Here is a 27,645-nt window from a genome sequence, read left to right on the forward strand (position 1 = left end):
CTTTCAAGGCAGTTCTAAGGTGAGTCCTGCTCCTTGTGATATTGTTGGCATATGTTATCCAGTTGAGTTTCACTGCCCTTGGCAGTTATGCAAAGTTAATAGAACCAAGCTTACATAAAACAAGCATTTTGTAGCCTATACTGTTGACAAGTACTGTATATCTAAAATATATCATGTGCAATAAATTTATACATAACATTGAAACTAATCCAGACTTACATTCCTCGCTCTTATAACTACAGACCTTTTTCTTTTAGTTTCACTGCAGATGCTAAATAATATATAGTAGTTACACATATAATAATTAGGCATAACAGGAAATATGCTGGAATTTTATATGGCATAAAAAAACAAACAACCAGTTTTAATTAATAAAAAAAAATTCATTGCTCATGAACAGTTTAACATTGTAAGTTAACATTTGTATGAATAGTGCTTTTAAGGTTGAAAAAATGTAATAAAACCTCCTCACCAAACCAAAGATAACTAAACAAACACAAATAAAACTTCACCACTGTTTACTGTATCCCATTCAGTTTAATGTCAGTTACCATGGTAACTCCCCATGGGTTGACACACCCCAGTAGAGGGGCTGTCAATCAACTGAAAGCCTCTTTAATTTTTACACCCTGCCACCCAGAACAAACAAACAAACAAAATTAACTCTCTGTCTCTTTCAGAAACATAAAATGGCAGAGAATTTGGAGGATTTGTGAGAATATGTCTGAAAACTCTTTTTTTATTTTTTATTTTTAGACATATTGACATATTAGTACAGTTTTATGCTTCCCATTTTCACTAAATTATCTAGACTCATTATGAGCCTGGACCCTGGAGTTCATCCTATAGCCTCTAACACTAAAATGCAGGCAGAACCGAACTTCACATAAGAATGTTAGGTCAGGAGAATCCCAAATTGAGCATGTAGAGCTCAATGAGGGCCGAGCCGCTCTTTTGCTAATGGCTGTTAATGCCTGTGCACCATTGTGGCTTGCACAATGGCCATCACACAGTAGCCTATGGAGGGGGCACCTCTCAGAAAACAGCTCTAAGACCCCCAAACCTTGGGGGAGAGCGACCTATGGTGGAGCAAGCAGATTTGGGGGAGCAGGGGGTTAAACTGGAACAGGGTTTGGGGTCAGAGGGCAAAGCCCAGAGCGGAAATGGGAGGCAGTAGGGGAACAATGAGGAAGGCTGGACTAGACCCAGACAAAGATAAAGGGGGGGGGGGGGGGGGGGGGGGGAATAAGTAGCACAAAACACAGGAAGATGAGGAGAGAAAGATGGGCACAGAATAGAGGCGAGTCAGGAGCAGATGGTAAAAGAAGGGGTTGATGAAGGAAGGAGGGGGAAAAAAAGAGTAACTAGAAAAGCCAAAAAGGTGAAATACTCAATTCTGCAGAGTGTGTGAGGAGGGAAAGAAAACAAAGAGGTCCTTCTAGACGAAAATCACATATTTCTGCCTATCTCTGCATATTTCATGTTACACATGAAACTATTTTACAGGTAATTACACAGATAGAAAAAGATATATAGCCACATGAATACAAATATAATGGGCTATTCTAATTGAAAAAGTTTGTCTGGACTACCCTAGAGCAAACTTCTTTTAAAAAAAACAAACAAACAAAAAAACAAAATTGACATCCAAGTAAGTGATAGTCATCTAAAGTTGATAGTGGATATGGCCTTGTTTGAAGAACCAACGAATGTTTGCGAAACGCTAATGGACTCATCAATACCGAGGCGGTTCGCCTGCTATTATGATCTAATTATCTGGCTCATCTCAACTCGTTGACCACGACGAGACAAGCGTGCGGGTAGATTTATAAAACTTGCCATTAAGTGGGGTTAAATGCGCGCCTCATTCATCTCGCCGAGTGACACATGAAGGCAAGCAGAGGCGCTGCGTCACAAGCAGGAAAAGGCAAAGAGCGAGAAGTCAGCCACGTTTCCCTGTTAAACATCACCAGGCAAGAGGTAATATTTATTATTATTTAACTATTCTTTTTTTTTTTTTTTTTTTTGCTTATTAAAGTCCATAAAAGCATTTTTTGATTGTGAAAACAATATATATTTTTGGAAAGGATGCCATGTGTTAGCTATAATAAAACATATAGGTTGGCTTCACAACTAAGTGGAAAATACCAGCATCCTGGTACACCAGCCATGTGCCCTATTTCCTACAAACGGCAAAATGCATTATGTGTTATTCTGTACCATCAAGATTTGCATACTGCACTTCTGCATGTCCACAACATTGCAATTTTATAGCAATGACCAAAAGCATAAAGAGGAAAGTCTAGCATGCTTGTGAAATCCCACAATGCAGATGGTACAGAATACCCATAAGGCACTCTGCAATTTGTCTGAAAGGTTCTAAGACACCTTTTCTGCCTAAGTAATACATAGTGGAATTACATTAATGCCTTAAATCTGTAGGCCTACTCTGTTTTTTGTCATTGCAACAAAACTGTGAAACTCCCAAAGGTGTTGACTATTTGGTCATACCAGTAGTGCAATAGGCATATCTAATGACTGAATGCATCCTAAAGGGTTACAAGCTACCTACAATGCATTTTGCAGCACTGGCCAAAGATAGGCGAAGATGAATGTCCAGCATGCAAAGCTCAAAACAGACCATACAGTTCACCCTTAATACACTTTTCTTTTAATACACCTTTCGAGACACAGTGTAGGCTGCCTAAATAATGCATTGTGGAATTTCCTTAGTGCACTGGGTATTCTGTTTAGGTCTAATATGCTTCCATAAATGACTATGAAACCTCCCATAACACATTTATTCATTTATTCATTTAGCAGATGCTAAACACCTCCCATAACTGTGTAGGCTAGTGGATAAGGTGTGTTTTTGTATATGTGTTGTTTTTATATACAGGCCTACTTGAACATTTCCTTGTTACACCTCATGAAATCATATATTAATATCTGCCACTCAGTGCACACAGCGCACTCAGAAAAAAAAAAATACTAAACTGTACTATTACTTGTCACTGTATGGGGTACCCTCAAGCATACACCTTTTTTTACCCTTATCTTTTACCTAGATGGTAATGTGCATATATTATAGTGTACCTTATGTACCTGAAATCTTTTTTAAAGGTACACTATGTATGCTACCACCCCAGTGATAATGACAGGTACAAGGTACAAGTTTGGTTTTTTTTGTTTTTTCTGAGAGTGCATAATGGATAAATCATTTGATTAAGGTAGTAAGGTGGATCTATCCTGATTTGAAGAATAAAATGTGCTCCTGATGTAGGTTATTTAATGTTATTTCAAGCAGTAATGCAGTAATAAAAAACTTCTCTAAAATATATATGGGGTGCGGTGTAGGCTACAGGCTAAAATCTTTCATGTTCCGTATTTTTGCGCACTAAATGCACCTGACAGTAGCAGTATTGTGGACTCGATTTGGGACTCAAAGATGCAAAAACATGACCCTTTGCCCCCGTATTTCCATACAAGGCTGCCTGGCCGCAGGAGCTGCATTTTGGGAGACGCCCGATGCTTCTCATTCCCGCAGGTCACACACTCCGAGGTTTCACTTTATCTCCATCCACTCAACATAGACAACACGAGCAGAGGAAATTGGCTTTAACCCTCATTTAGCTCGCTGACTGAACTGCGCCATTTTATTATATTCTACAGGCTGTAAAAACTTTCCAAATTCACTTTAAAAAAAAATAAATACATGCTGTGTTTAACTGTAATAAAAATAACTTTAAATTGGCCTCACTTTATTATTATTATTATTATTATTATTATTATTATTATTATTATTATTATTATTATTATTATTTACATTTGCTGTATAATGTCATTTTCAAAGTATACAAAAACGATTACATTATTAAATAAATTCAGTGTAGGCCTATCTGAATGAAATTATGAATGAAATAGGCCATGTTCTGCATATTTAATTTCTTTACTTCTGTAGACCTGTGTCCTGTTTTATATATAATACTGGTCAGGTGTTTCATTTAATCAGGAGAATAAAATATAGCTCATTTCAACATTCAGGTGTTTTTTTTTTTTTTTTTTTTTAAGTGGCATTTGACCTTTTTTGCCTTACCTAAGTTAATGTGTAAATGTGTATGCTATGTGTAAACCAGTAGCCTCTCAATTTCAATTTGACCACACTACTCTCACACAATTTTTACGCTTAAAATATTGCTATTAATTATTTTCCTTTTGTATTATTATTAGTATTAACCTGATTATATTCTGCATTCTATTATTTCTTGAAACGGGCTGTTTTTTGAATCATGTTTAAAAAGTCCACTGCATGGATGAGATAGTAAAGATCTACACTTATGACTACAAATCTACATGTTTTAAACCTTCATTGTTAAATATAACCATGAATCTATTTATACTTGCAAAAAAAAAAAAAATCCTGCTCCACTGTCACTTTTCATACCAGTGCGGCTTGGAGAAGTTAAACTTTTACTTGCCTCGTTTTCTCTGAGTTGCAGCTTTTCTGTTTTGAACGACATCAGGCCTGGTTCAAATGTCATGAAATATTCCATTTACAAACAGAAACAGCTGGGAAAAAAATATTCACAGCCTGCATCAGTGACATCATATATATATATATATATATATATATATATATATATATATATATATATATATATATATATATAGCAAGAAAATAGTGCACAATAAGCCTTATTATGTCTACATGTATTTTATATTCAGGATAGATAACCATTGTAGAGTTTTAATCCCATGTTAAACTCTGGATAACCTCTGCTTCTGTCTTTTTTTGTCCCTCGCCCACAGCTCGTCCTGAGGCAAGTGCCCTTCGTTCCCTCTCTCTTCACTTTAAGGGGAATTTTCCACCTCTATTTTTGTTATGATGTGCTTTAATCCTTCCTGACTCGCTTGTATTTATTTCAAAACACACACTTTTGTTCTGCAGCCTCACACGGCTTGAATAAGAAAGACCGGGCCTTTGGTGGGGCACCGAGATAAGAAGTTAGGGATGCAAATATTTGCGCCTCCATTTTGCGCATTTTGTATCATAATTATATCCTTATCATTATAAATTTATTATGTATAATACTTAATGTAATATAGATTTATTAACTCCAACACTTAGGGCTTCTTGCCAAAGATCCTCAAGTATAAAGTTACTTTTTATCCTAACATGTCTACCTGAAATAAATTATTGTAGGCTACTGTTTGGCGCTTCTTCTTTTTTTCATGAAGACGCACGATGCGCTTTATGAAGATATGAAGACGATTTATGCCGCACGCGCCAGATTTATAACTCGCGCCTATACGGATCTGGGATCTTGTGGAGAAACGGGGATAGCAGCGGGGAGAGCTTTCAGGTGCTCTGTTTGTTTTACAGAGGTGTAAGAACAAGCTTAACCGTGTCAAAATTCACAGGAGTCCAAACACCCTGCTGACAGGATCTCTCTCTCTCTCTCTCTCTCTCTCTCTCTCTCTCTCTCTCTCTCTCTCTCTCCCTACGAAGCGCAGCGCGCGTGCAACACGGTGCAGATGAAGAATTAGTTTCAAAATAATGCCTAAAAATAACAAGGGCTATAAACATACATAGTTGGGAGAAAAAGACTTGTGATGACACAAATAGTAAGCCTACCCTTTTATCCTTTTATAATAATAATAATAATAATAATAATAATAATAATAATAATAATAATAATAATAATATACAACTTTGCATTTCTTACACAGCTCATATTGATAAATATTTTTAGTATACGTTTTATAAGTTTTTCTGTATACATTTCTGAAGCCCTGGTTATGTCTCTACAGTCTCAGGAAAAGGGGTACTAAACTGTACCTTTCATTGTCTCTGGGTTGGTACCATCAAGAGATCAAGAGTACATCTTTTGTATTTTCTTTTACCTGGGTGCATGTGTACTTTTACCTGTAGCTTAAAAACAAGCTGTCCATTCATGTTGGCTAAATCATTTTTAAAGGTACTCTATATCCTATAGGTACAAAAGACCAGGGAAGGTACAGTTTAGTACTATTTCTGGGAGTATATATTAATCCATCAGTTTTATTATTTGAGTTTTAAAAAATAACTTTTTTTTTTTTTTTTTTTAAAGATCTTAATTAGACAGTATGTGTTTAAGATAGACAGATCGTGCACAGCATTAATGCAGGTAGTTTGGTAGAAATATGAGGTATATATTACAGTAGATAGCCTATTTGGAGCAATGACACATCGCTGCAAATCAAGAACTAAATTGTGTGTAAAAAATTCACGCTGTAGGCCTAAATGAGGCGGCGTTCACACAGCCCCGGGAGTCGTGTCACATCTTCTCTGAAATCTAATCAAAGACAGGCTGAACGCAAACAGCCCGGATCACTGACAAATATTTCCGCAAACGTTGACGTATCGCTCGGTCACTGCGCGATCTGTTGTTGCCGAATCAGCCGCCTGTCCACAGATCTCTCGCCAAGACCACGCCCCCTTTTCTTACGACATCAATCCACACGGACCGCCCACCCACATCCATCATCCAATAGCTGGACCGGATCGCGTCACTGGGCCGATGCTGTGAGAGGCGGCGGGATAAAACCACACATATACACACACACACACACCCGCGCGCGCGCACATACACACACACACTCCTGACAGCTGCTCCTGCACATCTGTGCTCTTGTTTCGAGAAGCTAAAATACTTCATACACTTTTTTTTTTCTTCTTTTTTTTTTTTTTACTGAGGACATAATCCGAGGTTTATTTATAACGCGGGTCGTTTGTCCTGGAACAATACGCACAAGTCTGACGCAGAAGGTAACTACATTTGTTTTTGTTTCATTTCTATTTTGTTTATCTATTTTTTTGCGTCTTCACGATTTCGCGGCTTTCGTCGATTATTCGAGGACGCCTATATGCCTACGTGATATATATATATATATATATATAAAAAAAACAACAATATCAAAAATAATAATAATAATAATAGGCTAATTGCAAAACTTCTATTATATTAACCTCAATTAAAACTAGAGCCTAATAACGCAATCGAGTAATAACGCAATCGGCTTTAATTAAACTCGACAACCTGTCCTCTAAACACTGCTGAAAACAGGCTAATAAACAGGCATCATATATAAAATGCGGAATGGCATAAAACAGATTAAGACATCCACCAATAAGGCATCTTTTAACTAGAAAATCAATGTTGACTACTATGTCCTTTTGCAGAGCATTTAAAGGAGCGTTTCCACACCAGGCGAGGCCCCCATATGGACTAAAAGCAACCAAATTAAAGTGACACTCCGACTTTTACCCCAGGACTAAGCGGCCCACAGCACTGAGCAATGTCCAACACAACCGGCAGAGGTAAACAATACGAATTACATGTCTATTCTGTGCAGTTTTAAATCTATACCATAATGTCTAAAACGGGCTTTAAAACAGGCTACAAGGAAGTAGAAATCATTTTAAATAATTACTGTCTCTTCTGCAATGTGTAACATCTGTAACATCTGTGCATAATACTAATAGCATGTCTGCATAATTAACCAGTTTAATTAGCTATAGTAAACATATTCGTCTGATATTCTACACGATATTTTAAAATGCATTTGTAATGTAAAGAAATTTCTATGCAAAAAAAATAAATAAATAAGCAAATAAATAATCATAAAACCGCTATAGAGAAATTCTGTTATTGCGACCTACAAATTTCTATAAACATTGTGGAATTAATTCCAATTAAAACCCCGATACGACTTTCGAAACCATGTTTAAACAGTGATCTTGCTCTTTAAAATAAAGGGGGGAAAATTATATATTTAAATTGTTCAGAGATAACATTTGTAAGAATGTTGTAAAATATCATCTAAAGTGCTCTTTGTCTTGGCTTGATTTTCATCGTGAGCTTGAGTCCTTATGTGAGTGCATTAAAAGTTTTCTGTGTTTTAGTTAATATAATTTCTGTGCGCATGATTTGCCCCAGTGTGCGCTTTAAAGCTTTATAATATTTAAGGCCTGGAATATTTAACATTATCATCTGGCACAAGCCTAAAAAACGCAATGTAAAGTGACAGAAAGTAACTAAAATATTTCAAATCATTTTCTCTGGGCAGACCGAAGTAGTTAATTTCGTATTTCTATATTAAACAGAGACAATCCACTGGCACTTCAGTTGCATGATATAAATATTTATTTTTATTCGTTTATAATGTAATTAATAACAAGCCAATTCTTCCTGGTTGAAATGGACCATTTTGGATTTCTATGTAGTCCTGTAATCAAAGGTTAAATGATGACATTTTAATTTCTAGCCTGATTCCTGTCACTAACAGCTCTCTTTTGTGGAAAAAGATTCAGTTCTCTCTGAAACGGCGTTTTTGAAGAAATGATAATGTTTTGCTTTGGATTTAAGGAGATTATCTTCACTAATATCCTGCATTTTACCTCTAAATCTTCTCTTTACCTTGGGTAATAATATGTAATATGCATTGATTGTAAGCCATTAGCTGTATCATTTATTATGTGAATTGATTGTGTAGAGACTTTAAACATCTTTTTTTGTTTCTTTGTTTGTTTGTTGAATTGTTCCATAATTACCCAAACAGGATTAGATAATCGCCTCATATTAAATTCACCAAACGTGCAGCAGCATTAACGTCAGATATAAGTGATATTATTACTATTAGTACGGAAACTAGGCCTAGAAAGGCTAACATTGGCATACTCATAGTAGATTTAAAAAATAGATTTGTTCTACAAAAGTATACATATGTAATTCTATTCATGTTATTACGTCATAACTCGTTAAAAGTAAGATCTAAAAGGAAAAAAAACTATATACATATATATTTCAAATAAATTATGAGGCAGCTTCCAAGCCATGTTGGTGGTGGTGGTGGTGTGTGTGTGTGTGTGTGTGTGTGTGTGAGAGAGAGAGAGAGAGAGAGAGAGAGAGAGCGAGAGAGAGAGAGCGAGAGAGAGAGAGCGGTGGTCCCTTGGGGTGGCTTCGCTTTAATATCCTGCCGCTTGCTGAAGCTTGGCGAGGAGTTTTACACACTCGGCTAGCAGCGTTAATGGTGCCGTTTGATGTGGAAATGAAAGCGGGGGGGGGGGGGGGGGGGGGGGGGTCGGGGGGGGGGGTCTAAAAGGTACTGAATAGGCGAAATTAAAAGCAACGAAATTCTAAGCGAGTTACTGATGCTCACCAAAGAAGGACTATTTTATTCTCTTATTATTATTCTCGCTGAAAATTACAATTTAGTCTTATTATATACACTGGTTTGTGTATTTATGAGTATTTATAAAAGTGTATATATAAAAATATATATCTCTCTAGAGCCGAACTTAATTATTGACTTTTAATTAGTTGAGTTTAATTTATTCATTTGACACAGGATATAATATTGCATAATGTTATTTAAAATAATTTGAAAGAGAAATCTGTGGGCTCCAGAACCGGAATGCTTTCGTATGAACGTCATAGTTTAATCAAAATGATTTCTTTTTTAGTTTTACGATTTGACCTATTATTATTATTATTATTATTATTATTATTATTATTATTATTATTATTATTATTATCACAAAATTATAGAACATATAATTCGTATTAAAAGACGACGACAAAACTATTAGGTAAACTGACAAAAAAAATTAGCTTGTTAGCATTTAGCAAAAGTTGAAATAATGTTTTATTTTTTCAGTGGATCAACAATTACGCATATGCCCAATTCCGCTAAATTGCACGAATAATAAGAGCGAGTTCGTAAATTTCACACGAATGAAGTCGTAAGAAAAGCTCCAGCCGCTAACTCTGACCTTAATCATTCATCACGTTTCATGAGATTTTGCTCGAGCACATTTTTTTTTGTTTGTTTGTTTGTTACAAATAAGTTCTGTAGCTAGTTCTAAGACAGAATTCATTTTGTATAAAAGACATAATTAATTGACATAAGTTATTACTTTCCACTTTATAATTACTGATTTGAAAAGAAAATGTGTCATTGGTTACTCTTGCCTGAGTTGTGTCCATGTAAAGTACAGACTCTGTGTAATGGATGAGCCATTAGGTTTTTTCTTTCAGACTTATTTACATGAAAACTAATACTTTTAGATAATACTGTGTTTGTTTATTTATTTATTTATTTTTGCCAGATTAATGTGAAACATATTCAGGCTATGTTTCACATAATGTCAGCATATTCTAGGGTGTGCATGAGCTTATGTGAGTCAGAAACAAACAATGATTTCATTTTCAGAGTTACTGACTTCACAAAGGAGAAATCATATTTGCGTGCCCTTTTAGAGAACTGCAATAAATTAACATATTTATTATTTGCACAAATGACTCTCCAGCCCATTTGTTGATTCATTAGTCATCATTTTGCTTGATAAATCTCTCAAATCTGTGCTTATGTCACATAGCAGGTGTACTGATAAGACAGTGTCTTTCAGAGTGCAATCAGGTCCAGTACAGGTACCATGACATTTATGTATATTCATCCCCCTCTCTCCCCCAGGGCATGGGGGTCTTAATCAACTAGGCGGCATGTTTGTGAATGGACGCCCGCTCCCGGAGGTCATCCGGCAGCGCATTGTGGACATGGCTCACCAGGGTGTTCGGCCCTGCGACATCTCCCGTCAGCTGCGGGTCAGCCATGGCTGCGTCAGCAAGATCCTGGGCAGGTGAGAGTCCAGAGTGTTTTTGAGAAAGTCTTAAGGGCAATATGAGGCATGGAGTCTACAAAAAAAAAGTCAAAACATTTCAATTATATCAGTGGGGTACAATGGGGTACTGCATGACACCAACTCATACTCAGCTTTTACAATTATATAACTGTGGGAAAGTTCATAACTTTCAACAGAAATATCTTATTGCTAAATATTTCATTTGATGCCCATCTCAGATACTATGAGACAGGAAGCATAAAACCGGGTGTGATTGGTGGCTCGAAGCCAAAGGTGGCTACCCCGAAAGTGGTGGACAAGATAGCAGAGTACAAGCGGCAGAATCCAACCATGTTCGCCTGGGAGATCAGAGACAGGCTCCTGGCTGAGGGAGTGTGTGACAGCGACACGGTGCCCAGCGTCAGTTCCATAAACAGGTAGCACATGGAGAAGAAATGCACAGAACCTCTGGGAAAAATGAGCAGAACTCATATTTGGCTATGCTGTCTTCTAATATTAACATATTTAACAGCATTGGATCCAATGTGTTTCAGGATCATCCGGACCAAGGTGCAACAGCCATTTAACGTGCCCTTGGAGAGCAAAAGCCTCAGCCCAGGTCACACACTAAGTAGGTGGCATTAATTCCCCAGTCATGCACTCAACTCGAAACCTCCCAGCCTCTAACATTTCGTTAATTAATTAACTTTCATATTTATTTATGCTTGTTTTATATCTTCTTAGTTCCAAGTTCAGCGGTTACCCCTCCCGAGTCGCCTCAGTCCGATTCTCTGGGTTCCACCTACTCTATTAGCGGCCTGCTGGGTATTCCACAGGCCAGCTCAGATGGCAAGAGGAGTCATGATGACAGTGAGCCCACACTACACTTTAATACAGTCTAGTCTGGATAATAGTTAGCTGCTGCCCCTTAGGATTAAATGAAAGCAAAGTGGGGAAAAAACTGAACTGCCAAAAAGAAATTACATGTGTGTATTTATATATTGTATATATATATATATATATATATATATATATATATATATATATATATATATATATATATATATATACACACACACAGTATCTGAAGTTGAATCCAGGAAGTAACTTTTCTGATAATAGAGGACGTAGTAAAAGCGAAGCATAGTACACAAAGTTTCCAGGGAAGGAGGACATTTCATCCAAAAGTGCTGCATCAAGCAAAGTGTATCTTAGGCTGTAGCATGTAAATAGAAACATATAATTTAGAAACCTCAACTCATAATGACTCATCAAATCATTATATATAGGCTATGTTTTTCATATTTTCAGTATTCACAATAATATATGTAAGATATTTAATTATGAATTTATTTGTTAAGGTATTTAACAACAATTTTATTGAATAACATTGTTTTACACTGCTTTCAAAAGTGACACTCTTAAGAGGATGTTTTGTACATTTATTATGCCAAGACCTTTTAATGATAAGCTTTTATATGACTGAATTTTAGTTTGTGTTAAATTAATAATGTGTTATTTACACACCACTTAATATATATTCAGATATTTGATAGAAATAAAAAAAACTATAAAGTGAGAAAATATATATAATATAAGTTCAGATATCTGGACTGTGAGCCTCTGATTAAACTTTATAGATGCGTGCATCCCTATAGAAAAGAGAATAGAAATAAGGGATAATGAAAACAAATATAAAGGTTTTCTTTTTTTTTTATTTAAGTTAAACATGCTTTGTCCTTATTGAGGGCCAAAATGTTATGGAATATTGTCTTTTTATGAAATTTTCCTGTTTTTTTCTCCTTAACTTGGTTAACAATTCCCAATCCTATGACATGATCTATATGCTCTATGACATGACAGATATACGAGCGAGTGAGGGGGATGGCTAAAAAGTGCTTCCTCTGAGATACGTGCAGCCACATGTTTTTTCAAATGTTGCTCAAGCACAGGGCAGGGCACAAGTCAGCGTCACACACTCAGAGGAAAGCACTATCCACACTCTTCCACATACAGTACATGATTGGCTTTTGTCGCTGTGACTGACATGAGAGAGAAAGCATGCCATCTCTTCCACCTAGAGAGCATTTTTCTCTCTAGACTCGTTGGGAGTCGAACTCACAATCTTCCAACAATAGGGCAAACACTTTTCGCTTGTCACACCACTCTGTTTAACCATGAGCCCTAGCATCTAATTATGTACTTAATTATGTACTTGAAATAAGTTTTAAAGGAAAGATATAAAGGTGAAAAAGATTCAAAAGACATACCCTTGCGGGAACTACCCCAGTCTCAAGCAAAGCTACAGTTTGATGCTGCTACATAATTTGCATGTGTTCTGCTCAAATAAGATGAATGTCCTTCATAATTAATTACATTTTTATTCGTAGACACCCCAACTTTTCTGTACAGTATGTCAAAGGTAGTCATACAACTTAATGCAGTGTGACCGTTACCAACCAACTCCACTGACAACAAACATATACTCATTGACTGACTTGATGGTGTGTATCTTCTCCCAGGTGACCAGGAGAGCTGTCGGCACAGCGTGGACTCTCAAGGCAGTGGTGGTGGACCCAGGAAGCAACTTCGGCCTGAACATTTCTCATCGCAGCACCTGGACTGCGGCTTCGAGCGGCACCACTACACCTCCGACACGTTTGGTTCCACCACCGCTGGCAAGACTGAGCAGGTACATATGGCACAGAAGAGGACTTTCACTATACAGTGTGAAATCTGATATATGGAATATATTCAAATATATATGCGACTACATTCATAACATTTACCATTATGACTTGATGTAAAGAAATAGATAATAGTGAAATAACCAAGAATCTATATTAACAACTTTATATCAACAAGAATCTCTCATCTCTTACTGTTATAGTATTTTCTTTTTAGTATTTATTTTATTTTCTGCCTGTTTTTTTTCTGCCAGTCCCTGTATCCCCTCTCTCTCCTCAATGGAAGTCTAGAGGAAGGCAAGAGCAGCCTCGCAACATCCAGTACCGCCATTGGCCGAAACCTAGCAACACACCAGGGCTACGCGGTTGTGACAGGTGATGATTGGCCAGATTAAAAAAAAAACCTACTCTAAAACCAACCCAATTACTTCTCAACACAATACCTGTCATAATAATCTTATGCATGAATAAGCCAGTCACTGTGCTAAGTGGGTGGCTTTACCCTCTCATGCTCATTCATGCATTATGAAATAAAATTAGCTAATTACAATGACCCATAAAAGCAGGTGCAGAGGTTTGCATATCAGATCACGTGTCAGTCAAAGCTCTTCATTATTTCATATGCTTGAATCACAGTTTTATTTGCTGCTTGAAAAACCCATTGCCATTTCACTTTCATTTTAAGTTAACACCATTATTTCATTTTCCTGCCTGTTCATCGCATGCACGGCTCCACCTCAGATGCCCTACAGCCCCTTCCCATCTGCCTGAAACAGGAAATGTCACCAGACGGGGCCAGCTCAAGTCCCTCGCCCAACATTATAGCCAACTCGGCGTTTTTGGAAATGGGCACCATTTCGGCTCCGTCGCCAGTGTCCGTGGGTAACGGTGGCAGCAGCTCCATGCATTTCTCTCATGCCTTCAACTCATTTCCCCATCATGCACCTGTGTACAGCCAGTTCAGCAGCCAGTCTCTCATCACAGGTAAAAAAAAAAAAGAAAGAAAATAATCAGACTTTCTTTTAAAACCATATTTAGATACCGATTGATTCCCACTAGCTAGTTATCACTAACCTTAGAACCAGTGATGCAAATCTAATATCAATAGATTATTAGCAAATATCAGACAAATGGAGATCAAATCTGTGAGTGTTTCTTTCAGGGTAATGACTGTCACTGATTGGCTGCATGACTCTACAGTTACCATAATGAACTTTCCTTTGCTTTTACACTATCCGATGTTACCCAGATGAGGACGGGTTCCCTTCTGAATCTGGTTCCTCTCAAGGTTTCTTCCTCTTAAGATCTTAGGAAGTTTTTCCTCGCCACCGTCACCACTGGCTTGTTAAATTAGGATTAATCCACACACTTAAAATCTGTATCCTATGTTTATATATTTCTGTAAAGCTGCTTTGAGACAATGTCCATTGTAAAACATGCTATACAAATCAAATTGAATTGAATTGAATTGAACTGAATACAGTCTAGGATAGAAAGAAATCAGCCCTAGCTTCACATCTTCATACCATTCTGTGTATTTTTACATGATGACCATTTGTTGTGCTGTTGTGCTCGGTTCCACAAAAGTCCAAAACTGAAACATTTGTTAACAGCAAATATTCCAATGTGCCAAAAATATAAGTGTTTATTGAGGTCTTTTTGTCTTGGGCATTGGCATTTATTCTCACATCTTATTTTACCTTACTTAGCACTAATATATGCATTGGTCTGACACTGTGGACCTGTCAGCAAAAAAAAATTTGAAACGTAATCCATCTTCGGGATGCTAAAACAACCTCAAACAGCGTAAAACACTAATATACGCATTTCTCCTTTTTTTTTTTTACACACACAGGGCGAGACATGGTGAGCTCCACCCTCCCTGGATATCCTCCACACATCCCGTCAGCCGGACAGACAGGTTACTCGTCCTCGGCTATCACAGGAATGGTAGCAGGTACTGATGCTATCTTAAAGCACACACTTTACATTCCATATCTTCACAAATTATCCACCAATTGTCCTAGATCTGGATTGTGAGGTGAATTTTAAACTTTTTTTAAATGATATGATTAGAGGATAATGTGGTATTAGATCAAATTGGCTAAGGGAAAGAGTAAAAGAAAGATAAAAGAAAGCACAGGACGTACAGTGAGAAAGAGAATGGAAGGAACAGGAAGGAGAGGTGGGTTAATGAGTACCCTGCTCGCTTTGGTGAACTGCATCGCGGCAGAGGGCGGACCCTGATGCCCGTAACCTCCACCCCCCTCGACACCACCCAGCCCACACATTGCCATGGGAACTATGAGGCCACACAAAGGGAAAAGTGAAATAGCGATGGGTGGCATCCGTGAAGGTCTTATTCTTAGGAAACAGGCTAAAGAATATACAGCATGTGTACACATGTACATGTACATATACAGTGTTATGGAAGCTAAAGAAAGGACAAAAAGGGACTCAGAGACTCTGTTCTGTTAGGAAGTCTGTGTGGTTTGGTGCGGTATGGTGTTGTGTGGTGTGGTACAGTGAGCCACTCTGTTGGTTTTTTTTTTATTTTTTATTTGAAGTCTGTTCTCCGAAGCGCGAAATGAGAGGGTCTGATTTATTATTTTTCTGGTGGGCTTGCTGAGAGGAAGCGTTCATACACAATTACTCCCCAAGCCTTGGGGGTGGGGGTGGAGGGGGGGAAGTTAGGGAGGCTAAGCACGGGGGGAATCAATCCAGCTGACATAATTACCAATTAGATATTGGAATGTTTAAAGGAAAGAAAAAAGAAAAAGCAACAACAAGAGCGTGAAGGGCTAAAGAAGGAAGAGGAGGGAGAAGGAGGGAAGAGGGCAGAGTGGCGATGGTGGTGGTGGTGGTGGGGGTGAGGCAGGGCGTGGGGTGGGGGGGTGTTTGACACTTGAGAAAGGACGCCGGAGGAGGCTAGGTGTACGCACCAGTGAGCGGAGGGATTTTTACCCTCCCAGCCCTCCACCTGGTCACGGGATTAATGGTTTACACGGCGCTCTTAACCGCCGAGTGAATGATGTGCTAAGGCGGAAGAAGGACAAACAGGCATCCATAAGTGCCAGGGAAACCTCAGAGCCGAGAGAGTGCAAAAGCAGCTATGTATTAGATGATCCCTTCAAATTAAACGACTATTTAATAAATCAGGCAAATCGATTTACAAGCACGAATAAATCTGAAGTGTCTTTTTCACTATGTTGTTGCACTTAACTTAAAGTGCCGCCTGTCCCAGCTGTGATTTTAAACTTGGGTCTGTGTTACTTTTAGCACTTAAATTGAAATTCATTCTTCAAATTTGTAGTTACGATGTACCAAATATAATAACATTCTTCGAAAGAATTCACATCATACGGCCTTCAAAGCTTCAGAGTGAATTTAATCAACAAGAATATTTGCTGTTGTTTAGCCACTTTTGGTTAAAGTGTACATTTTCATAACTCAGGATAAGATATAGCTAACATAAGCATGTTAATGCCTGTTTCTCACACATCCAGAGTGGGTAAAATGTGGTTTGTCTCAAATATAATTCAATTTTATTTCATTTCTTTTTTTTTCTTTTCTTTTCTTTCTTTTTTTTTATTTTATTTATTTATTTTTTATTTTTTTTACAAATAATGACAACAGATTAAGAATGTTTGTAGCCTAGAATCTAAATCCTTGTAAATTCAATTGAAGACAATTCACTTCCTATTTAAAAATTTCATACATAAACTACAGAGAACATTATTAGAACATTCTAAGCATGTTCTGTGAATGTTCTTACATTGCCAAATGTAACATTAATGCAAGGTCCTGGCTTAAACAGTGGTTCGTTTTACAATGTTATTATTGCTGTTATGTTACTTACATAGTATTCCCATTCAGACAAAGAAAAAAAAAACTATCATTATGGGAACTTTAGTGTTAATGTTCATAGAACTCAAAATGTTGCAGCAATGTTGTAGAAATGTTTAGAACTGTTATGTAATGTTTACCATTTAATGTTATGTTACAAATGTTATGTCTGTGCAAATTAAACTGAAGACAATTCTCAACTTATTCAGGGATTTCATACATAAACTACCCAAAACATTATTTGAACGTTCTATCAAAGTTCCTAAATTAACGTTCCTGCAAGGTACCAGCTTTAATAATGGTTTGTTTTACGATGTTATTCTTTATTATTATTATTATTATTATTATTATTGTTATTATTATTATTATTATTATTATTATTATTATTATCTTTGTTATTATTACTTACAAAAAAATCCCAGTTAAAGAGAACATTATGGGAATGTTAAGATTCATAGAACTCAAAATGCAGTAACGTTGTAGGAACGTTTGCACAAGTTTGTACACAAGAAACCTTTTGCTAAATGAAAATGAATAGCTAGGCAAGACTTTTTAAAGACACATGGACATCCTGAAAAATGATGCTATTATATAGATCAAGTTTGGATAAATCTGGAAGCATGGGTGGTCTGAATCAAAACCTTTGAAGTTCGATTCACATCAACAGAGCTTTTGAAAGTGAATCACTAAAATGTAGTACTGCCCAACCCATTACTATGTCATTCATAAGAATGCATATGAAAGTTTCAGTTATATATAATATATCTGTATAATATAATCTGTTACTGCAGGTGTAACACTGGTTTGCAGACATGATGAGGCTGTTTGAACAAACATGTGCATGCATATGTGTTTTAAAAGTGCTAATAAAGTGTGTGTCTCTTGCAGGTGCCGAGTACTCGGGCCAGGCTTACACACACTCGCCATACACATCTTACAGCGACGCATGGAGATTCACCAACACCAGCATACTAGGTACGTCGTTCAAAATCATCAAAGAAGTACAGTTTCTACTTTTAATTATGAACCGTGTACGTTCCTGTTTCTGCATGAATTTTTTAAAAAACCTTCGTCTTTAGTTATATATGTAGGTGGATTTCTGTAGAGCTGCACTCACCGTGCCCTTAAGCCATAATTTTTCTCTAAGGACATTTGGAAAATTACTGATGACCTGTACACAAAGTAAAGGAGACCTCTGTGTCATACAGCTCTCACACAGTTTCAGTCACATGCCATCCCATGGACCACACACACACACGTTTGTCTCGCTACCCTTGTGTGGACCTTCCATTGACTTAATAATTAATGCAACTAATTAATGCAACACCAAAACCTAACCCTAACCATAACCTCAGTAAAGAAAATGAAATCATTTGGCTCTTTTAATGTTTTTAAATAAAAGCTGCAGTTTAAAAAAAAAAAAAAAAGCTTTTGTCCTTGTGGAGACCATCCAAATGCCCCCATAAGGTCAAAACTGTGAGACACACACACACACACACACACACACACACACACACACACACACACACACACACACAAATTAAAACTGTGAGAAACCGGCTAGTTTGTGTCATTCGCGCCAACCTTTTTAGAGGACATTTCCAGAACAGTCACAAGACTACCATTAAACTTTGAACCTGGCGATCTTTTCCAACTACAGTCACAACAAATGGTCCAATGACAACGTTCTTTACATTTTACACTACATGTCCACTTTCTCTGCATATTTCTATGACTTGGATTTGATTATGATCAACTAAAAGTCTTCCTTATTCAAGAAGATAGGTGTCCTAGCTGGCAATATAAAAAGACCATTGTAGATTTATACCTAAGTACTGCTGCTATAATCATCCAGACTCATATAAAGACTAATTCACAATCTGCTCAAACTGAACATCCTTGAGTACAATTTCACTTTTTAGAGTAGATGGTTGCGGAAGAGTAATGTTTTCTAATCGTACTTTTCATTATCACCCAGAAGAGGGCAGGGTCCCTTCGGAGTCTCTTAAGATTTCTTCCTCATGCTGCCCCCTTGACGCTGTTATCTCTGGCTTGCTCTTCAGAAAGCTAAACCTACATGTGGGATTTCTGTTAACCTGCTTTGTGACAATGTCTATTGTTAAAAATGCTACACAGTTGAGTTTGATTTGAAGTTAATGATAGTTTATTGAATACATAAGAACCACACAGTAAAACCGGATAAGTTCATGTAACTCAAAATATTTGAGAAAACTACTTACCTCAAAATTTTGAAGTTGGTGAATCAATTTCTTTAAGCCAAATACACTTAAATATAACAAAACTTGTTATATTTAAGTGTATTTGGCTTAAAGAAATTGATTCATCAACTTAAAAATTGTAAAGCTTGTTTTCACAATGAGAAAATACGCCTAATTGTGACGTTTTATGCATTTAATGAATTGTAATTTTCCTGTTACTCTTTTTGTCTTTTATTGTAGAATGAATGTGCTTTGTTATTTTTTCTACCTCTGATAATGATTTAATTCGTGATTGTATACTCCGTACTATCATTAACAAAAATAAATACATATATATATATATATATATATATATATATATATATATATATATATATATATATATATATATATATATATATATATATTAAAAACAAGAATAGTTCATGGGTCTTACTAGTCTGTGAAATTCTCCACTCATAAAATCTCTGGTTTCTCCTGCAGGTTCTCCCTATTACTACAGCTCCGCCTCCCGCACAGCTCCGCCCACCACCACTGCATACGATCATCTTTAGCAGCAAATGATCGAATATTGCAAAAGGAGCGATACACATCAGATACACATACTTCCACAAAATGTTTTAGTCCAAGCCCATTGAGGGTGCTTTCTACCTCGGGCCATCTTACTTGGATGCTCCTGAGGACCCTAGAACACGACGGACATGGTGTATTATTTTGACCCACTATTTAACAGACCAACCAACAGTACAACCTGCAGACAAATCCAGAAAAACAAAACCAGAAGGAGGAATTTTCATCTTCTCTTCAGCGACTGGAGAAAAAAGGATGTAACAGGCCAGCATGGACAAAATGTTTTGTTGCCTGAGACTTTGGTTGAATATTTATTCACTTCACTGACCACGTCGACCAAACGCACATGTTTAGCCGTCTGTTTAAACAGCCACCATGTCTTGCCCCAGGTTTTTGAACCAAAATGCATGGCGCAACAGCCAAAGATCTTACTGCAGTTTGCTTTCAGACCTTAACTGCGTTCATAACCTGTGGTGCATGAAGAACAAATCCAGAGAGCCTGCTTTTTTTTCTTCTTCAGGCTCTATTCTTCTATTTGTTCCTCTTTCTCTCCATTGCCCTGGGTTTATAAGCCTCGTAGGATTGCAGCATTTGCAGCTGTTTCAAGTTTCATATATTTACTTTCCCAAAGAACGGAACAACTTGATCATCATTTTCAGCAACAGCAACAAAATCAGCTGTCAATTTAAATACCATTACAATCCGCCTGCTGGTTATGTCGGTGGGATAATATGTAAATAATGTGGAAAAGTAAAAACCCTTATTAAAAAAAAAAATCCCTTTTATGCTACAAATAATTAGGAGTGGATTTTATGGGGATGAATTAGTACATTGTAAGAGAAGTTGTAAGAAAAATGTTTTTATTTTATCCCTCCCATATGTACTACATTTGTTGTCAAATGGTTTTTGCTAAGATCCGTGATTAAACTATTCCTTTTTATTGTACTGTGAAAGATATGTTTAATCAATTTCTACAGAATTATTTTTAATGAAATAAAGCATGACAAACCAAATCCTGGCCTCTGTGGGGGTTTTTAATGAATGGGGAAAATTGTTTAATAGCCTTAACTTATGTAAAAATACTAGGACTACATCTGTGAATAACCTTATAAAACTATTAACTGATTAATTGCTGAATTTGTGTTTAACTGGTGTTTTGCGTTTATTCTGATGTTTCTGAATATTTTCTGATTACTAAGAACGTTTAAAGAATGATGATGATGATGAAGACTATTATTATTATTATTATTATTATTATTATTATTATTATTATCATCCAGTTTAGTTTTTTTATTAAAAAAAAAGCATATCCAGTTTTTACATTCTTTTGCAAGTCAGCAACTTTATGCAACACATAAAAGGGATCAAATCAATGATCCTGAAAACCCACACATCTGTTTAATTAGTTTCTGCATCGTCTACTTTTATTTGCAATTATTCCTCCTTTGCTGCCTCATTACAATGCATGCAGCTTTAGTTAGGCTATGGATGGGCGGTGCAAGTGTCCCACCTGCCCACAGCAGCAGTAACATCCCACCATTTTTTTTTAATGAGAAATCCCGTCTTCTGCACTACAATTGGCTACTAGCTCTTATTCACTTATTCACTTGCCATCAAGTCACTGTATTCATGTGCTGAATTTCATCTTGTGGAGATGAGCCAATTTTCATTAGGCCTATTTCATCTGATCCACCATAACTTGAAATCATGGAATCTTGTAATATGTTTAAAAATGGCAAAAAGTACAAACATTGGTGGGAATACACCTTGGATGGAGTATTAGTTCATTGCAAGGCACAATCCACACACACACTTATTCACACCTGGGGGAAATTTACCTTAGGCAATTCACCTACTGGCTTGTTTTTGGAAATGAAAACTGAGAATCCAGAGGAAACCCACAAAGACACATGCGAAACTTCACTAAAGCTCAGAATCGAACCAGGAACCCTGAAGATTTGAGGTGACAATGCTATTGTTCCTCCTAATACAGTATGTAGGTCAAAAACAGGAGAAATATACGATATATACTATACTATATGTACATTTGCTTCACACCTCTGGGGTTGGGGGTTCAACTCCCACCTCTGCCCTGTGTGTGTGGAGTTTGCATGTTCTCCCAGTACTTCCGGGGTTTCCTCCAGGTCCTCCGGTTTCCTCCCTCAGTCCAAAGACATGCATTGTAGGCTGACTGGCATCTCTAAATTGTCCATAGTGTATGAATGGGGGTGTGCGTGTGTGTGCGATTGTGCCCTGCGATGGGTAGACCCAGGGTGTCCCCCATCATATGACCAGCGTTCCTTGGGATAGGCTCTAGGCTCCCATCGACACTTTGTAGGATAAGCGGTACAGAAAATGGATAGATGGATGAATATAATCCTGGTCATACACCATCCATGAAATTGAATTCCAGAGAAGTGATCAAATTACCTCAGACAACAACTCGAAAATGAGCTACTGACACCAGTAGTGTGTCACATGTGATACAGACAACAAGAACAATGATCATAAATATATTGATGGAGCAGTGTTGGGAAAATGTAGGCCGATACTAACTGACACTGGAGACTTCTTCCATAATGCTAAATAACCACCTCCTGAGAAAACACCATTATATCAACAATTATATACTTTATTTTTTATTTTATTTTTAAAAAAAATCTGTTTAATTTAACACCTTTTGACCAATCAGATTCAAGACTGCAACAGCACTGTGGTATAAAATAGAGAACAATAATCTGAGAACTGGTAACTTTTCACTACAGAACCTATGTGCTAAGCTAGCTACTTCGTTTACTTTGTGATGCACTAAATAGTTGCGATTGTTATGATATATTTTGTCAGGTATGGCTTCTGCTAAATAAATCACTGAGAAAATGATGTATATGGAGACATACTCCATGACTACGTTTACATGGACAGCAGTAATCTAATTATTGACTTTACTCTGCGTAAGACAGTATTGTGATTATGGTGTTTACATGAGTTGCTTTTAGAATACTCCTTTCCTGTACCTGTTTTACATGTTATAGATCATAGTTCGATTAACAGCACACGTCATTACATCACCGCGCCACGCCGTCCGACGTTCCCTCCAGAATTTCATGTATCAACATACATTTTGTCTTCATTATGGTGCCGTATACAGTTTTGGGTATTTTTATTTAAAATTTTTATGACCGCTTCATGCGGTTAATTATTTGTCGTGCTGTACGTGTTAATAGACGACTGCTTGAAGCCGTGAGCTGCGTCCCAAACCGCGTACTTACCTACTATATAGTAGCTGAGATACATGTATTTCACCTACTATATGCATGTGTTTCGCCTACTGTGTGGTAGGTTACTACGCGGTTTGGGACGCAGCCGTGCTCTCTTGTTTGCCGTAAAACGGTTGAGCGCTGCCATGTGTGATCGTGTCCTGTCGCAAAATGCGGTTAAAACTCTCACACGACGTTAATAGTGTATTTAAGGTGTGTACATGTCTGTAATACACATCAATAATGTGACTAAAACAGGAGTAATCCACACGTCTTAATTCGATTTGTGTTTACTTCGAGTATGACTTTAATCGGATTAAGGTAATTAAAAATTGCTGTTTACATGGTAGTTTCTTAATCAGAGTATCGTCTTCATCGGGTTAATAGTGGATTATTGTTCTCCATGTAAACGCACTGACTGAGAGACTAACTGAAAAAGGAGTGCTGGTTTACTCACAGTTAGTTAGCGAGCTAGTTATTATGGATAACGGGAGGACATGCAGATTACATACTCTGAACATTGAATACTTCAGACTCTGAACATTACGTATTCAGAGATCCTGGCATTTTTAAGAGGCTAGACATGTAGAGATTTGAGAGAGGTTTCCTCTGACAATTCTGTGATTTTAAGATAATGAGTCACAACGTTTTGAAGCTGTTATATAGGCTACATAAGCTTTAATAGGCTAAACGGCGAAAACATGGCAAACATCTACAGTATAACGTTATAATAACTCGTAGCTTCACATCTGAGATATTCTACTCCTTTTAGTTAGGACTGACAATTTTCCAAGATCTAGAAGTTTTCTTGGCGCGTGTTATGTTTTATAAATTAATAAATAATTAAGTACTAGGCAGTGTACTACTAATTGTAGGTAATGTAAGCAGCCTATTTTTGTCTGGTTTTTGCCACCACCACTGGGTTTTGATCCTGGCTTTGAGTTAAATTGTTCCATCTGCTAAATGGAGCACTGTTTAATTGACACCGCGTTTAATTGCTGCATGATATCCCTCTTAAGCTTGAGTCACTCATTAAAAAGCCAGTGCTGGCTTTTTATTCCAGCCGCTCTTTGTTCACACTCGACTCTCTCAAAACATCCTTACTGTTCTGAAGCTGAAGCCACTCTTGAGCTGGTGGAAATGAGTGAACATACTTATATATCTTACACATCTTTAGCTTAGTGCTGAAGCATGCATAAACAAAACAATATTTTGAGTGTGAACAAAAAATGATTTTAAAATAAGTGTCTGTGTTTGTTTGTTTTTTGTTGATGTATTGTGTAATAATGGCTGTTGGGGGCTTTGAAACATCTTATATATTACATAAGAGAAATCTGATTTCTAGGGTTGCATGGTACTAAGCGGGGTGTCCGAATTTTTAGCCATGGTGTGGCAAAGGAAGGCACAAGAGCAAATGGAAGCAAAAGAAGGTGCAAGAGGGTGCCAAGAGTGGCAAGGCTTATTTCAAGGGTGGAATTTGCCACCCTCTGCCACCTATCTGACCACGTTCATGACACAAGTAGTATATTGTGATTACATCTCAATATACTGCAATCATATATCATGATATGTAATAAACAAACATATGAGTATTTCTTTTTAGAATATCTAAAAAAAACAAAAAAAAAACAAGAAGGAATACAAGAGACAAAACAATGTGAGCTTAGTATCACAAAGACAAATACTATGATAACTAAATCCGGTCTGTGCAGGATTTCGTGGAGTTTTTTGTGATTGTTGTGGCCAAAAATGCTTGAATTTGCAGCACCATTTTTCAGGATTTGTGCAAACATTGTGGAGATTTTTGTGCTTTTTTACTGAAAACTACTGAATGGTCTTTCACAGCGATGTTTGTTGGTAAATGAGACCTTTTAGATGTACTCATGTTCATGTGTGATGACGTCACATCACGAGTCTTGGCCCAAATTTTGCAGGAAAATCTGCGGTCATTTTGAAAAATTCCAAGCTCCAACAAATATTGCAGAGTTTACTTGAGTTTGTGTTCGTTTCTGTGATCGCAAAATCGTGACATCCTGGAGGGACTGGATATCTAAATCATAAGCATAATATGACATGCTCACTGGTGGATGATTTAGGATTATTATTATTATTATTATTATTATTATTATTATTATTATTATTATTATCTCATGGGACAGCTACAGATATGGTAGTTGCAATGGTGAAACTGAAACAAAACCTTCTTAATGGACAAAAATGAAAATCCTCACTACTTCAATCTCACACTGAATGCAGTCCCATTTGGCGCAAGAACCCGGATTGCACCGGTTGATGACGTACTCATAATGTTTTTTTAAATTGCAGTTCTAATGTTTAGATGGATTCAACCAAGATGTTATTGGAATCATCTCATACGGTCTGACAAGTGTTAATTTTAAAAGTTGAAATCGCACAGTCTTAAACCGGATTAACAAACAATATATTGTGCAGCTCTGCCTCTTTTACCAGCATCTCTCCTTGTTCCTGCCATTCTACCTCCCTCTCTCTAGTTCTTCTGTCCTATTAGCGAGGTGGCGTGGGCCACTGCTTTGCTAGTAATGAGCACAGCAGCACAATACGGGCACCAGGCCGGAACAGCTGACGGAGAACAAAGCCAGCAGGATGGGGCTGATGCACAGGGTAACTACCTTTGGCAGAAAGTGTGTGTGTGCTTGGAGGGGGCGCATGTGCTACTACATTACAGGGTCCAAATAAGAGCTGCACAGAGGCCCCTTGAGAAGCTCCTGCCAAAAAGGCAGTCTGGTCTGTGTGTGTTCATGCGCCGTGTGGGACAATGAGTGGAAGGACTGTCTGAGAGTTTACGCTCCTCTGTCCCAGCCTAGTCAACTGGAAACTTCTGCATTTGTAACCTTGAATTGGGGCATTTGACAACACGAAACCTAAAATTCCACATTAGCATTGTCTGCTAGACAATATTTGTCTTGCTTAAATGAATTAAACCATGCTGTTAGCGGAAACAGTAGCTTCGGAAAGCTGAGGTCATCCAGTGTTTGAAGGGAAATGTAAAGTAACGACGGCTATTTTGGCCTCAAGTGAAACACTTAACCCAGATTGGGTGAGTGAACATAGTTGTACAGAGCTCATTAATATGAAACCCTGTCCTTTTGTACTGATAATTGCAGACAAATTTATAGACAATTGAGGCAATTTGTGAGAACTTTTTGTGTTTGGAAATTCTGTTATAGTCCCTGTTATAGCCCTACCCACTAAATCTAAATCAATAATCTCTGTGTGTGCATGTGTGTGTGTGTGTGTGTGTGTGTGTGTGTGTGTGTGTGTGTGTGTGTGTGTGTGTGTGTGTGTGTGTGTGTGTGTGTGTGTGCGTGTGTGTGTGTGTGTGTGTGCTGTGTAGAAAATTTGCTGTATTGGTGCTATTTACAAAGAAAAATATTTCTTGACATTCGAGAGCCAGAAGGTCATGAAATTTAAGAACCAGCCTGTAATAAACAAACTCATGTTTTAAAAAATGGAAACTCTAAAGAACCCTGTGGAGAATTTAAATGACTCCCTGTGACCAGTTCATTTGCCAAGAACCCCAGGGGCAGGAAGTCCTATTGACTAGAGACACCACAACAGACAAATGAAACAAAGCACTTGTCTCTCTCTCTCCCTCTCCCCTTCCTTCTCCATATACAAACTTACTCTTTCATACACTCTTACCTGGCTGCAAAATGTCAGGTATCAAATGTAGCCCTTAGGAAATGTTGTTTTGTTTGAACTTTTGACTTTTGACAGGTTCTTTTTTTTTTTTTAAGGTAAACGAGTAGCTGTTCATCTCAAGGTACCAGTTAATAAGAAAAACAGCTTGAAACCCTTTTTGTTCAGGTAAAAATGATGCTGTTTATGTTGTTGCTTGGTATTAGTGATGAAATAATACCAAATATGATTCCATATGATTCAACGTGAGATTTTAGTGGCATTGCACCATTTCATTAACGAACCTGAAAATTCTGCTCTCATAACACATTCTTTACATGAATAAATTCACTGTAAAGTTTCTGAATTGGGAAACAGTGATGTTCAGAAACCAACACAATCCCAAATGTTTTTTTAATCCGATGTCGAGTGTCCACTTAATTCTTGTGTAATGTGTTACTTTAGAAAAGAGAACTTATAAAAGAGAACCAATGAGAATTGAGAATAAAACAGTATTGTGATATAGCAGGATATATTCAATAAATACCTTCCCTTTTTTTTTATGGGAACATCATGAGGAAGTATACAGTGAGCTATATGGTGCATCTGGTCCTAAACACAGACTAAACTGAAAGTGCGCTGGAAGGTATTTTTGGGTAAACATGTGTCGAGTTTGGAACAATAGTGGAAAATCTGCTTCATCTGATGATATTACTCTTTCCATGGCTCAAAACAGTTTCCAAAGC

General features: G+C 37.2%; 2 protein-coding genes across 4 annotated transcripts in view; one reads left to right on the forward strand and one right to left on the reverse strand.

Annotated features, from left to right (window-relative positions):
• LOC108259741 (uncharacterized) overlaps positions 1 to 27,645 on the reverse strand; it is a 109,734-nt gene that overhangs the window by 56,163 nt on the left and 25,926 nt on the right. The gene's annotated exons all lie outside the window — the stretch shown is intronic.
• pax8 (paired box 8) lies at positions 6,507 to 20,998 on the forward strand. Of its 3 annotated transcripts, none has more exons than XM_017459434.3 (12): positions 6,507 to 6,808; positions 7,223 to 7,360; positions 10,516 to 10,681; positions 10,903 to 11,100; positions 11,218 to 11,294; positions 11,408 to 11,533; positions 13,186 to 13,355; positions 13,605 to 13,725; positions 14,092 to 14,334; positions 15,206 to 15,307; positions 18,085 to 18,171; positions 19,899 to 20,998. In XM_017459434.3, exons 2-12 carry the CDS (start codon positions 7,339 to 7,341, stop codon positions 19,967 to 19,969), a joined length of 1,383 nt encoding a protein of 460 aa, XP_017314923.1. In that variant the 5' UTR covers positions 6,507 to 6,808; positions 7,223 to 7,338; the 3' UTR covers positions 19,970 to 20,998. The 3 variants fall into 3 exon arrangements, with proteins under 3 accessions (XP_017314923.1, XP_017314925.1, XP_017314926.1); XM_017459436.3 differs by having other exon boundaries at positions 10,540 to 10,681; XM_017459437.3 differs by lacking the exon at positions 7,223 to 7,360 and having other exon boundaries at positions 6,509 to 6,808.

The sequence above is a fragment of the Ictalurus punctatus genome, chromosome 28, assembly GCF_001660625.3.
Source record: "Ictalurus punctatus breed USDA103 chromosome 28, Coco_2.0, whole genome shotgun sequence".
NCBI classification, from domain to species: domain Eukaryota; kingdom Metazoa; phylum Chordata; class Actinopteri; order Siluriformes; family Ictaluridae; genus Ictalurus; species Ictalurus punctatus.